This window comes from Falco punctatus, assembly GCF_963210335.1.
Source record: "Falco punctatus genome assembly, chromosome: 6".
NCBI classification, from domain to species: domain Eukaryota; kingdom Metazoa; phylum Chordata; class Aves; order Falconiformes; family Falconidae; genus Falco; species Falco punctatus.
The window spans coordinates 25,651,986-25,666,531 of NC_137585.1; the positions used below are offsets into that span (position 1 = coordinate 25,651,986).

The 14,546-nt window shown below is 43.6% G+C and overlaps 1 protein-coding gene across 4 annotated transcripts in view; it reads right to left on the reverse strand.

Annotated features, from left to right (window-relative positions):
* The window catches only part of IPO8 (importin 8), a 52,152-nt gene extending 38,253 nt beyond the window's left edge, over nt 1–13,899 (reverse strand). Inside the window, exons 1-3 of one of the 4 annotated variants that reach the window (XM_080393550.1) lie at nt 12,520–13,899; nt 3,838–3,919; nt 1,603–1,759 (exon numbers count right to left, since the gene is read on the reverse strand). In XM_080393550.1, coding sequence (XP_080249676.1) covers nt 1,603–1,739 — 137 coding nt within the window. In that variant the 5' untranslated portion in view covers nt 1,740–1,759; nt 3,838–3,919; nt 12,520–13,899. The other 3 variants (XM_080393548.1, XM_080393551.1, XM_080393549.1) reach the window with 3 other exon arrangements.
* Nucleotides 13,900–14,546: the final 647 nt, after the last annotated feature.

Consider the following 14,546-nt stretch of genomic DNA (forward strand, 5'->3'; position numbering starts at 1 on the left):
GTTGAGCGGCACTGAACTAGAAACTGTAATACTCTTGGTTTGGCTAAGGAATCAAAAATCTGCAGAAAATATTGGTTCTTCTACATTTAGTTTTCCTTGGGTACCCTCTTGCAGTCCATTACATAACTAGCCACTATTGCATAGCAGTTCAAAAAGGGGCCCTCCACCTACCAAGCCTTTTAGCTTCCTACAAACCTACCTTCCCCCTCAAGCCTTCGGAGTCTGTGCTTGTTGCCAGTTTGGTTCCTCCTCCCCCCTTAATCTCACAAGCAAACAGTGAAAAAGATCAGTATTACAACATCAGGCTTGTTCCAATAAAGTTTCTTGGGAGTTTTTTAACCTCTGTCAAATCTACAAGTTTAGCCAGTATTTAGAAACCCTGTCTGTACTTTATTCCAGGTGATTGTCCCAGGGTTTTCAACAATCCTTTTAGATGCAGATTGTCATTGCAATGTCAGGACATTTTGAATATCAGGTTATGAAACGATGCCTGGACTAGTTTGCAAAACACTCTTCAAACTTGCATTATTTTGCATTCTTTTGTATAAATTTAGCCTTGGTATTTATGACATGATAGCAGGGGAAAACAACATGCCTTTACTACATTATCACAGAAAGAACACAAGCTGCCTTACCTGGCAGCATAGCCTTGGCAAGGAGCACCTATCTCTTTCAGTGGAGATACTGATCATTGCATTCAGTGTGTTAGAAAAGCTGAACTGGAAACAATGGTTTAGTTCATTTTCTTGTCTTGGTACAGGACCATTTATATCCCAAGCATTCCTGGCAGGTGTTTGTCTTATCTATTCATAAAGATCTCCAGTGACAGCAAAGCTATAGCTAATGCATTCTGGTGTTTCATTACTTTTTAAAGTGTTTTCTCTAATCCCCATTTCAATCTGTAGTCAATCACTCCTCTTCCGGATATGACTACTGACAAAAGATGACATATTTGGGCACCTAGCTGGTGGACAGGAGGAGGAAGAGAGAAGAGGATTTTCTTCTGTTTTTCAAAGATGAACATCTATACACTACAGCCTAATCCCATCCTATCAGCCTCACTTTAATTAAAGTAGTGAACAATCATAGCCTGTAGTATGCTGTGAGTCTGAACCATTCTTCCAGCAAAAAGAGAACAGCATTTCTTCATTCTTTAACATCTTAAAACCAAGAATGCTAATACACATTTTAAATACTGGGATTACATATAAAAATTGCAGAAGTAATTGACAAAAGGCCTACAAAAAAAAAAAGAAAACAGATCTTGGGCAGTATTTCTCTGAATGGTTAATTCTTATCGCAGATAGCCCTCTATGCTATCTGCCGTGAACCAGCCAAGTAGACAGGCTGTCACTACAGCAAGTGTTGTAAGACACTTTAAACACCATAAGAGGATAAATCACATCACAGGGCTTTTAGCCTGGTTACTACATTTCTGGAAAACAAGTGCACATAAATATGTTAAAATTTATTATTATTACATTTTCAAAGTAAGCACTTGCTTCACCTCCCAAGAAACTTGAGGTTTTCATGTTAACTGCATCAAGACTGGTAGGTCTGAAAACTTGAGCTATAGAAATATCTCTACACTGTATAAGATACCTCACTAAGTCAGGAGAACGGATTATTCCTTCCACAATGTTATCACGAATCTGCTGACGATCATTTTCATGAATGTTGAATGGAAATACTGCTTCTCCAGGAGGTGGTTCACGATCCGGCCAGTACTGTGTCACCATGTTCTTCAGGTAAATGGCAGCTAAGTAAAAACATTGAGGAAATAATAACTTAAGTCTAACACACCTCCACATTACTCTGCGCTCAACCTGTAGTACAGTTGAAAGTAGAACAGAATTGAAAAGACAACTGAAAACCATTGCATGAGTTCTTAACAATTATAGGTACTAAGCACAGCTGCGTCAGAAAACTATTTTTTTATGATTCCACACAAGGTCAGGTTCAAGTGTGTGATTCTAAACAGAACAGAGTAGTATTTCAGTCAGCTTCTATTGGGTACCCTCTTTATTATTCTATATGGACATAATATTCCATCGTTCTAAACAAGCAAACAAAATTCTACTTATCTGCATTTTTGCTCATCCCTAAAACAACTACTCAAGCTCAGTAAGTGAAATTTTGGAAGGCTCGTGTAAACAAATCACTGTACAGGCAGGTGGGCCACTCTGCTTGGGGAAATGCCCCGTGTGAAACTGGCATGTGGCTTACGTTCTATTCAAACAAAATGTTTGTTGTGAATTCCCTAAGCTTTATCTCACTATTAGGATTTCTCATAATCCCTTAGAATTGTTCCCTTCTGTCTCACATGAAAAACCATGAAAAATAAAGTTAATCTTCAACTGAAAATAAAGCAGCATTTACGCCTTAGTACTAAAATGCCAGTAGGCATTCTTTACAAAACATGAAATATGGTGTAAAACATTAAAGAAATGTTCTTAATAAACTCTTATCCCTGTACTACTTTGGTTGATTACTAGCTAGGGCTTTAAAGTATAAATAAAATATCCTTGGGTACAATCATTTCTCTTGGTGATGACAAATTGCAAAGTATGAAAATATGCAGTTTGTAAAGTATTTTATAGCAACAAGAGGAAAAACACTTCTTTGTCTATGACGTGCCAGAATATTCAGACAAGAAACAGGTCCAGAAAGACCAGCCCAAGACTTTAATTTACACTGCCCATAGATCTTGTTGTTATACAAATTCTTGGCTTTTAAAATATTCCCAGGGAAACCTGTTGACTTTACTTTTCTATTTTATACCTCTGCTCTGGAAAAACAAAAACAAAAAAAACCAAAAATTATGTTCTACATACTTCCCCGCCCACACCCCCACACCCCCCGAATGGTACTGAAATGAGACATTAATTTATAAAAATGATCTTATGGAGTCCAGATTAAGCATCAAGCTTTACCGCAGCGGAGTTTAACAATGCCATACAAAGTTGGATTATCTTTGAAAAAATAAATGCCAGCATGACAAACAGCATATGTCAGCATGCCCCAACACACTCAGGGGATTAATGGGATCTGTACAAAAAAACCCAACAGTGCTTCTATGGGAAATGTTGTTCCATAGGATAAAAAGAGCTGTGAACAGAAAGATCGATTTCTTGAAAAAGCTGAATATTTTCTGTGTCTGACAAAAATATTTGAGTAGTTAAAATGGATTATGAGAATTTAGAATCTGATCTTACACAAATGTATATCCTATAGTTAACTGCATCACCATACCTGAACTCACACACACAGTTGGGCAACCTTTCTAGACATGCTCAGACTATAAATTTATAACTTATCAGTTATGTGACATTCCTTCACATCTACTTTTGTAAGCAGACACCACAGATACCGATTAAGCACACGTGGCTACCACTGACCTAGGGAATTGTGGGGGGGGTCGGTTTTTAGAAACTTCATTTTTCTAGGAAAAGGGTTTCAAATAGAAACATGTACTCAAATGAGATCCACTTTTTTTAAATTCCCACTTCTCTTGGCATCACTACTTCTTCACCACCAGGAGAAAGAATACCTAAGGCTCCCTGCGTACTCAGTTTTGAGCAGAAATCATTCCCTTTTCATATCAGTATCACAGCAATCCAGCAGGGATCACTAGAAACACAGGGAAGCCAAAGCAGGACTCTACCCTATGCCCTTGGTTTTATCTGGCCCTCATGTACGAAAGAAATGGCAAAGAGAGACCCTTTTCATTTCCACATTCAGAACAAACATGAACTTACATTGCAACAGCTCAATACTCCGTCAAACTAACAGACTGACTTTCTATCAAAAGAAAACGAAACAAGGAATTTCTCTCACCTGCTTGACGCACTGGAAATTCAACTTGATCTGATACTATGATTTGCAGTAGACTTGGAGCAAAATTGATGATCTTATAGGACTGAAATACATATAAAACACAGTTAGCAAATCACTACATTTAAAGAAGACTGTACTACCAAAAGCTGATTAAGAAATACATACTAAGGATTTTACAGTGTTCTTTGATTCTCCTCATCAAGTATGAAAGGTTTTAGCACTTGGATTTGCCCAGATCTACAGCAATCCTAGTAATTACTTGTAAAAGCTGAGCATATAACAGCACTTGGGTGGAGTAAGTAGTGATGGAATCACAAGGCTTTCTATTAGACATTAGTGATAGTAAATATTTAAATAATTCTGAGAATGCATAGTGAGAAGCATTACAGATTTGTCTTTGAATTATTTAACTTAGCTTCATAGGTCAAATGAATTTTGGCATGCTTCATCAATAGATACCATTTATTTGCAAAATAGATTGTGGTATAATAGCAATACTGAACTTTGAAGAGATTAAGAAAACCATTTAAAATTATTTTCAAGTGTAAGCAGCAACTGCATTAGCCACATATTATACAGCTACCTTTTAAAGAACTAGATGTATACTGCTTCTTAAGAAAAAAATAAAAACTGAGGAAACACAGTGGAATAACCATTTTTAATTAAAATCAAGCATAGACAGATAACATTTCAAAACCCACAGCCTTCCTGGGAACTTTTCAAACACTACATCAGCCACGCAGCTCAAGAATTTCAAAGAGAAAACAATGCTCACTGAACCTCTGAGCAAAGCACGCCAGATTTAAAAGATGTGAAAATCTGATAGCATTATACTGCTGTCATTCAACAGGGGTCCTCCAATGTGAAGAATTGTTGACTCAGCATGGTGCAGTTACGGCTAAGCCTTGGCAACATCACTCATTACTAGTAGGTCAGATCTTTCATCACTTAGATCCATATGCTTTATGTTCAAAAAGAGATGTTTACTGGGGCTAGATGGCAGAAGCTTTCTTTATTTCACCTTTTATAGTATTTCTTTCTAACTAGATTATGCCTGGCAGCTCTGTGGTTGTTTCCAGAGCTATGCTTTAAGTACAAGTAAACTACACCCTCCCGTAAACTTTGCCTCGTTTGAAAGCTGTGAAAGAAGTAAATTCTGCTCTTCATGTATCCAGTTCATTGATCTAACATTTCCATAATGATGCAAAATTACATTGCTTTTGTGCTGCCTACATGTAGCAGCTGCATCACAACACTATCATTCAATAATTTTACCAAATCACTTAACTTTCTGGCCCTCATTTTACTGATTATAATGATAGTGGAATGCTAACCTACTCTGTGCTCAGAGACTCATTTGATGTTTATAGAGTAATCTGAGATCTCAGATAAAAGCAGTAATGGCAAATCAAAAGCATACTTTCCTGCAATTCCCTTCTCTGTAAACTTTAATTATCCATAAGAAATGCTCCAAATAAAGTAAAAGCTGTAACAGACAGCACAGGAAACTCCACTCATCTATGGACATGCTGAAATACCATCTTTCAACGCCAACTGGTTAAAGCACACTGGATTCCAAAGATAACCTTTTAATTGAGTATCCTGGAGTGCAAAGCTTGCCCTTCAGTTGCTACTGGAGAGAACCTGTACAGTGTTGGTGGGTTCTGACAGGGGCTGCAGCATCCTCCAGCACTCAACACCCGACTCCCACGTACATAAGGAAAGCATGGGAAATCCCAACAGCACAGGAAACCAAAAATGTACATGAACTCTTGATCATCCTTTTTCTTCTAAAAAACATCAATGTGCTGTTCTCAGACCCAATCTACATACAGATTTTACTACTATAAACACACTGATTTAAGAATGCAACCTTCTGGGGAGTTGTTGTTTTGTTGTTGTTTTCCTGCAGTAATCCTACCAGTATCACATTTGGGTGGACAGTGATAACAGTATAAATAATGTCCTTTTCCCTGCGCAAACAGCTTTTCCTGATTCTATATTAAAGTCACCGCTTCTCCAGGAAGCTTTATTGGTACCACTTATGCTGGGATACAGCTGCTGTCCCTGAAGTTTTGCCAGTATATATACAAATACGGTTATTTGGCCTGCACAGCAAATCCTCTCGGCAAGTGCCTGGAGTGACAAAAGACACATTAAGCAGAAGGTATGCACAGTGTCTCTGAGGGGGCCTCATCCCTACCAGCACACTGCTATGAGGGTTTCTTTACGCTTTACATACCAACACCCCTAAAGATCACAGGGACACATTATCAAGCTCCCACTAAATCCCTGTACTCCGTACTGCTGTCATTATCATAATTCACACTTCTACATAGCTTTGTTTTCTACTCATTATCAGAAACATGAACACTGTAGAGATGAACAGAGATTGTGTGCCCAGTTTAGAAACAAGACACCTGATTCTGTTGTATTTTTGAAGCTCAAATACCATCCTGCTCACTTATGCAGCAACAAACTACACGCCGCTTGCAATTTTTAGAACAGAGGACTTACTGAAAAGCTGTATGCAGCAACATTTTTCCTATACCAGCACATTCTCGCTGGTTTAGTCGGCACGCTAATTGTGATCTTGGGATGTTTCCTCCCCCTGCCTTGCTCAGGAAACCATACAACAGGCTCCTGGACACCAACAAGTAAAGCTGTATGTATCACGTGAGCAGGTGCAGACCAAGTGTCACGTGTGCACTGTGTAAATGGAAAGAGACAAGGAAGAGACCTCAGAGCTGGATGAGTTCAGCAAGACATTTATATCATTATAGCTGCACCTGATGGAGGGAGAGCAGGAATATCGTCAATCCCACAGAAGGAACGGAAAGCTATCTGCTGATTTTGAAGAGCCATGCCCAGGAGCCGCAGGGAGGCACCAGATGGCTGAAACAAGGCCTTCAGTGCAACTCCCGTAACAGCATGCTGCTTTGTGCAGTCTGTGAATAATTACATTGCCTTGAATTCACAAGTTGCGATCTGGTAAAACTTTCTGTGAAGGTGCCAGTTGATGGGGGCATATATTTATTTTGAAGGAGAAAGTAAAAGTTTTAGAAAATAAACTTTCACTGAGTACTTACACAGAACTATTATTTTAAAGCTGTGTAAAACATACACTGTCTGCTCTTGCATGGATCACAGATCAGAGCATTTATGCTAAAAACCAACTAAATCTCATTTTGCCTCCATTGAGATTAAGGGGATGGGATAGAGCAATGTGCAAGGTAGCAGCTAAACTGGGAGAGGCGTACAGCATTGGTAAGATACACCTGGGTAAGTTTACAGCAATGGAGAAGAGATGCATATGTTCCCACGCATCTTATTCCACCTGTGTCTGCTGTCTAAGGGTGGGCTCCGCAGCTGCACAGCTTTCTGCACTCTGTCCTTTCACCTTTGGCCTAACATGTATTCCTTCCCACTTCAACATCACAGTTCCAGTCTTCAAAAAAACTGAGAAAACATCATTTTTTGCTTATTTCCTCTTCTATTTGATTAGATATAGAACAGATGAGACTCAAGAAAGCCTCAGATGGGCCACTGAAAAACAAGATGAACGCTGTCACATGTAAAGGACTAGAATGCAGTGAGAGATTAAGCAGGAAAAATATAGTTTAAAAATCCCCTAGTGAATCCTGCTGAATCAAACACTTTTCACATCTAACATTCCAGTTTTGTTTTCAGGTTATCATATATTATATACTACTGAACTCATTTCAGGAAGCAGCGTTCTTGTGTCTTGCTTGCTGTTGCGTTTAAAGCCTACAGCAAGCAACTGCTCCATAACCACATTTGTCAGTAACCTTACCACTGCGCTCATGGCAACCACAGTGGTTCAGTGCAGAATGGCACTGGAAGGTGCTTCTTCCCCTGCAGAACAACAGAACAATCTAGGACAATGGATATGGAAAACTGGGGTCTTCCCTCAGGTTCTGCAAGGAAAGCTAAGACCATCCTTCTTCACCAGCAGTAAATATCTCATTCTCTGCACCTCTGAATCCAAGTATGGCACATAAAAATTGCTGAAATAGCAAGGCACTACATCTCTATTTGCAAAGACGAACACACGGAAGTCTGTACCTTGAATACATATGCAATTAACTGTTTACAAGGATTATTTTAAGGTTTACATACATTTGATCTGAATGCTTAACTATCTGGTTTACAAAGTTTTATTTTCACTTTGCTGTGCACTGAAAATCTGTTACTTAGAAATTCCATCAGTGTCACACTCGGGAATATTTTTGCAGTTGTTAATAGTATTTTCTCTCTTGTTTTTTACACTGTCAGTCACAGACAGTTATTAAAACAAATCAGAACTTCAAAAGACACTTTCTCCTTTCCCTGTCTACACATAAAGGTATTGTTTGGGGAAGGGAAAACACAATGATTTTGTAGAGAGTGAAAAGAAGCATGTGCAAGAACCTACATGAGCTTCTTCCCTCTGTGGGTTCTGCCGCCAGATTCATCCAGTCTCAAACAAACCCCGCTTTCCACAGACCTTCTAATCATGCAAGTCAACTTCCTTATTAAACTGGTCTTCAATATAAATATCTGAGATTCCTTCCCCTAGGTAACATGAGGTACTCATTTCACTTTCAGAGTGGCCTTAAGACCCCTGCCTACTACCTCAACGAACATGTGGAAGATGCTGAAGGAAGCCCAACTTCATTCTGGACTCTTGGGCTTTTGGGCAATCTTCTCACACTTCTTTCTCTTCTTCCAGCACTGCTACTCAGTTCCTGTCAAAGCCAAATTCTGCAGCTCCTTCTCAACATTTAAAGAAACAGCTGTATTTCTGCAATTGTGTTCCTATTTTCCCCTTTGTTACAGGCCAAAGAGATCTACTACAGCAGGTTGAGCCAATGAAGATAAATGCATTAAAACTGTATGGTAACCCTAACCGAACTGGTATCAGAATGACTTTGTGTGTTCACATAATCAGACAGTATATTCCACAACATTCTAAGAACTGGCACGTGAAAGCAGAATTTAGCCATTAAAAAAAAATTAAAATTAAAACCAGCAAAAGCTCCTGAAGTCCATGAGGCAGACCTAACAGTAACAGCCTAGAACAGATACCAAAGAAAGGTGCACAGAAATTGGTATGACAATTGACTGTTCTAGTAAGTACAGTATGATTGATTAATATGATCACGAAGTGCACGCTGGTTCTGATTTGACAGCTGAAGAAAAAAATGAGGGACACATGAAAAAAACAGAGGGGTATGGAAAGATGTGTACACTTATAAAATCAACAGGCTAAAGGGGAAATGACAGCAGTTACATGATAGAGATTGCTGACCTGGCAGGAATTTACTGCTTCAGTTTATCAAGAATCACATTCCTGACAAATCCCACATTTACATTTGTGTTCAGGTCACTGAGAGAAGTGAAGTTTGTTGATGACTCAGAAGTGGCATGCATCATCCAAGGAGAAAGATCAGAAAAATCCTACAAAGAATTGAATGATCTTTAGAACTGCACCAACAAAAATGGAGTAGGGTAACAGGACAAAGTACACAGTATGCACTCAAGGATGACAGGAATTTCTCCTAAAAGTTTGAAGTTTCTTAGAAAGGAACAACCACAAGATAAAAGGACCTCTGTATACTCAGTGAGAAGAAATATGTAGACATTGGACACAAAGAAGGTAATTGTAGTTTTAGGATGTATCAAATGAGGTATTGGTGGCATTCAGTGCGAGACTTTCTGGAATGCTGCAAACACAAATTATGAGATTGCACACAAAAGATTAATTCAAAAGGAAATGAGCACAGAGAAGAGCTATGCTCACCTATTACTAATTTCATAAATTCACTTTTATGATAAGGCAAGGGAAATATAGTCTGTTGAGGCTAGGAAAACAGGCCGGTAAGCATTAGCCTTTGACAAATATGTCAGGGAGGGTACCAAGAAACCTATTCTGGTTAAGAAGTAAGACTGGCACAAACGGATATAAATGGACTGTAAACTAATTTCAGCTGGAAACCAACACTTGTTCCTAGCTGTGTGAGGAAGAAAATTCACAAACAGCCTTCCAATAAATGCAGTAAGGGGAAAAAATAAAATAAGGAATCTTGATTCCATTTCTGAATGCAGTTAGATGTTAACCCAAAAGGCAGAAAGCAACTTCACTGACTTAGCTCTATCTTTACACAGGTTCAGGAACATACAGAAGAGAAAGAGGCATTTTCAAACATGCTGGGGCTTTTTACAGGTGAGCAAGCTTTCATTTGTTTTAACTCCATTCCCTACACTCTATGTTGCAAGCAAATTAGGGAGTTGGGACTATTATATTGTTCTGAAGGACTCGCTGTATTGGTACAAGCAATGAGGTGCCTATGCAGAGGTGCTGTATTGGTGGACTAGTAGGATTTATACTCTCTGGGAAGCTCCTGTCACTATCTACATTCAAACTTGAAAGCAAATGTACACCACAGGTGGGCTAACACAAGTTAAGTTTTACCTCAATACCCATTAGTATGTACGATGAGCAGCATCACTTTAAGTACTGCACAGAAGAAACAGGTGAGCCCTGTTCTGTTCAGTCAAGTGTTCTATTACCACTCCAAGTACATACTGTTGGAGTTTTTTCTATATGGTTGGTGGATTTGTTCCTTCGCTAGAACAAGATAAATGCTAGAACAGCATCTGGACTCCAGTACTTACAGGAACACAGTGACATGTCAACATTATCATTAGATACATGGGAGTCTGGTGTGTCGCTTTGAAGTCTTGCTTCAAAGCACTGAAAGCTTTCAAGATGTCACAGACCCAGGTTAAGCCACATTCCCCAGGAGCACTTTTGTTCCACTCATCCAAAGAGTCATGTCAAACCCAGCACTGCTTCAGTACGTTATGTCAGTCAGATACATCATGCTTCACTGAGTAACAGGAAGCCTACACAATAATAGGTATGTCTTCAAGATTCATTCTTTTTAACAGCGAAGAGAAAACGTGTCAGCTATTTTAAATAAAAATCTGTGTCTCCACCTGTTCTCAATAAATACACTTACACTCTTGAATCAAAAACCTGAGTCTTTCATGAGAAGTGCATTATCCATCCCTTAAACTTAAAACATTTTACAGGTCTCGATCTTAAAATGCTTTCAGAACTCTTCCTGAGCTTCACAGTACTTTTTGGTGATGTTAAACCGACATAATGAGGAGTAGGACCCAGGAATCCAGACGGCTGCCTCTTTGTTCTGAGCCTGCCAAACACACAGCAGTTTATCACAGTAGTTTTGACTCCTGCACAACAGGCTGCTAACAAATATTTGCAATTTCACTCTCAGTCCTTAACAGCAAGGATAAAAATAGGTACCGATGAATTTTTAAAGTAACTATGCCAAATAAAGAAAAAGAGGTTTGCATTTTTATCTAACTATCCCCAAGAACATTCTCAATGTCCAGTACTTAATCCACTGATTTACTAAAGGAACTTGCCAATTGCTAAAGCAAGGATTAGCTCTATCTAATTCAGGAGTTTTAAGTTGCCTAAATAGAAAATTAAGCCGGAGGAGCAATCCTGAAGCAGCAGTAATTCCTGACAGCCGATTCTCATGAAATCCATGTCCTGATGATCACATACTCCATCCAAGTGTAGAGGTTAAAGCTTTACTCATGCTGTGCAAGGGAACCGTCTCTTTTCTCAAGCGTCCAAGCTCAGACTATGGTCACCGTTCTGATTCAGCGGGTGCTGCCGCTGCACTAACCGTGGGGTGCTGTGACAAATACTACCCGTGAAAGCCTAACGTGCCTTCCTCCAAGTTGTACTTGGCACGGTGCTGAAGGGGACGAAACGAACCCCGGAGCGCCACTGCTACCTGCCGCCTGCGGGAGCCAGGGCGAGCAGCGCGGGGGGCGAGCAGCGCCGTCCCGTCCCGCACCGCCACCGCGCGGGCCACGGCGAGGGGACACGGCCCCGCTCCGCTGCGGCGCGCCCCGCTCCTGCAACGCTGCACGCAGCCCCGTGCGGGCACCCAGCCCGCCCGCCGCGCACCGCGGCCGCGCTCCCCGCCGCCACCCGGAGGCTGCGGTAGCCGGCAGAGCCCGGCCGGGGGTCCCACTGCCAGGCCGTCCCCGCCCGGCCCTGCCGAGCGCCCGGGCCAGCGGCGCGGCGGGGCGGCCGCTGACAGCCGGCGCGGAAGGGCCCGCTCCGCCGGGGGACGCCGCCGCCCCCGGCCCGGCCCGCAACCCGCGCACGGGGAGGGCGGCGGCGCGGCGACCCCCGCCTCACGGCGCCGCGCTGCCGAGCGGAGCGGGCGGCCGAGCGGAGCAGGCGGCCGGGCGGTGGCGGCGCCCCGGCGCGGAGGGGGCGCACCCCGCCCCTGGCGGCGGGGCCGGGCGCCCCCGTGCCGCGCGGCGGCCGGGGTGAGGCGCGGCGGGGCGGGGGCGGGGCAGGCTGCCGGCGGGTCCCGGCCGGGGCAGGCCGCCCCCTCACCTGATTGAGCTCGTTCTCGGCGGCGATGCGCAGCTTGGGGTCTATGGTGCCCTTCAGAGCCTGGATGATCCTGTTGGGATCCATCTTGCCCTCCCCTCGCCGGCAGGCAGCGCTTCCCCGGGGGCAGGAGGAGGAAGCGGAGCCGTCGCCGCTAGCGCCGCCGCCCCCCCGTGCCACAATCCCAGGCTCGTGTCCCCCACCCCCCCCGGTCCCTCTCCAGAGCCATTCACCGGTTTGCGACAGCTGGGTATCGGGAAGCGGGCACTACTTTACGGCCGCAGCGCCGCCTTCTGGCCTCGTGCAGGGGTCGGCGAGAGGTGGCCGCCATCTTATTGTACGGACACAAGTCAGCCGGGACGGCCGGCGGTGGGCGGGGTTAGGGGCCGGCTGCCACGCCGGAGTGCCGCGGGGGCGGCCATGTCGCGGTACGGAACCGGGGCCGCGGAGCCCGCCGCTTCCCCCGAGCTGAGGGAGACAGCGGCCGGGGGCGGGGGGCCGGCTGGCCGCTCCTCTGCATGCGGGAGCGCTGCCCCGTACTCCGACCGCAGCAGGGGGCTCGGCTGATGGTACACCGCCGCTGTCACGGCCATGGAGCGGGGAGCCGGGTCCTGCGGCACCGGACCCCGGCGGGGAGCGGGCCCGGGCAGCTGCGGCCGCGAGGGGGCGGCGCTGCCGGGGGCGCAGGGGCTGGCGCAGCCGTGCTGAGGCCTCTCCGGGCACCGTGCGGGCCCGGCGGGGCTGGCCGAGGCGCACCGGTCCCGCAAGGCGCTTGGTTGCCCCGCCCCATCCCTCTGTGCCAGCACATACTTAAAGAAGCCCCAATAATCCTACTTTTCCTTCTTAACAGTTTACCTTCTATTATTATTATTCCTAGTAGTTTTTCAGCTTGTATACCAGGCTTCATTGTTCTGCATTTGCTACTATGTCAGTTGTTTGCACAGGAATTAAAGTGAGAACACCAAGGCTGCGTAGCGGTGATACCAGTTCCATGGTGGAGAACTGGCGTTACTCACACAGTTGCCCAGGTACCTAAGGTACGTGCAGCTGGGCAAGATTTGCAACATGCGAGAAGACAGAAATTTGCTGCAATGAGCTTCCTAAAATATGTAGTTGGGGCACACATCGTAATTCCTAGTATGCTTCTGAGCACGTTTCTTGGTGATACTTGTCCTCATTAGGTAGAGTAGTAGACCCTGGCAATGTTTTGCTTATCTTAATGGTGTTTGTGTGTGAGAGTGGGTGGAAGGTGCTTACCGCTCAGCTGTCAGGAATATACAGACACCACTTCTAACTGCAAGCCCCGCTGTGATTCTCCACCTCTGTCCTATTTTTCCCCTTAGATCCTAGAATGTGCAGATGAACCAAAGGAAGGTTTAAATATCCATGCAGCCGTAAGATGACTATCAAAGGTGCAGTTCACAGACCAACAGCATGCAAGAAAACCCTCATCACTAATAATGATCTTAAAGAGCCAAATCCTTTGGTTACTTCTGCAGGTGATATTTTACGTAACATTTACAAACCAGAGATGTGTGAATAACTGGTAGAAAGAACAGAAAGACTATTTACTGCAGGGGTCCTCAAACTATGTCCCGCAGGCCGGATACAGCCCCCCAGGGTCCTCAATCCGGCCCCCGGTATTTACAGAGACACACACGCACACACGCACGCACGCACGCACACACGCACACACCCACCCCACCCCCCACCCACCCCCCCACCCACCCCTGCTGGGGGTTGGGGGGGGGCAACCAAGCAGCCGCAGATGACTGCCTGCCACTGCATCTGCGCGCCGGCCCCCTGGTTAAAAAGTTTGAGGACCCCTGATTTACTGTGTTTTGGGAGAGTCAAATGCAAAGGCAATTACAAGATCATTCTATAGACGCCTTAAGAATACAACTGGACAATATGTCATTTGTTCATTGTAATTACAGTATAAAACGTCGTTTCTCATTACTGCTCCTCAATTACGAAAACAGCAGTACTTCCCTCAAGTTACATATTACCTGACCTATACTGAAGAATACTGTTGACAATGCTGAATGCACAGGATACCCTGCTCTAACCAAGGGGACTATACGGTAATGCTTGCCAAAACATCTTTACTGCCACTCAATAACTTCAGTTCCTAAATTGTTTACAAGGAAAATGTTACATCAGCTAATACTATAATGAATTCATAAAAAGAAGTCCCTTAATAAGTTTTCTGATAATTAAAAAAGAATCTAGCTGTAAAAATTAATTATACCTGTCTACC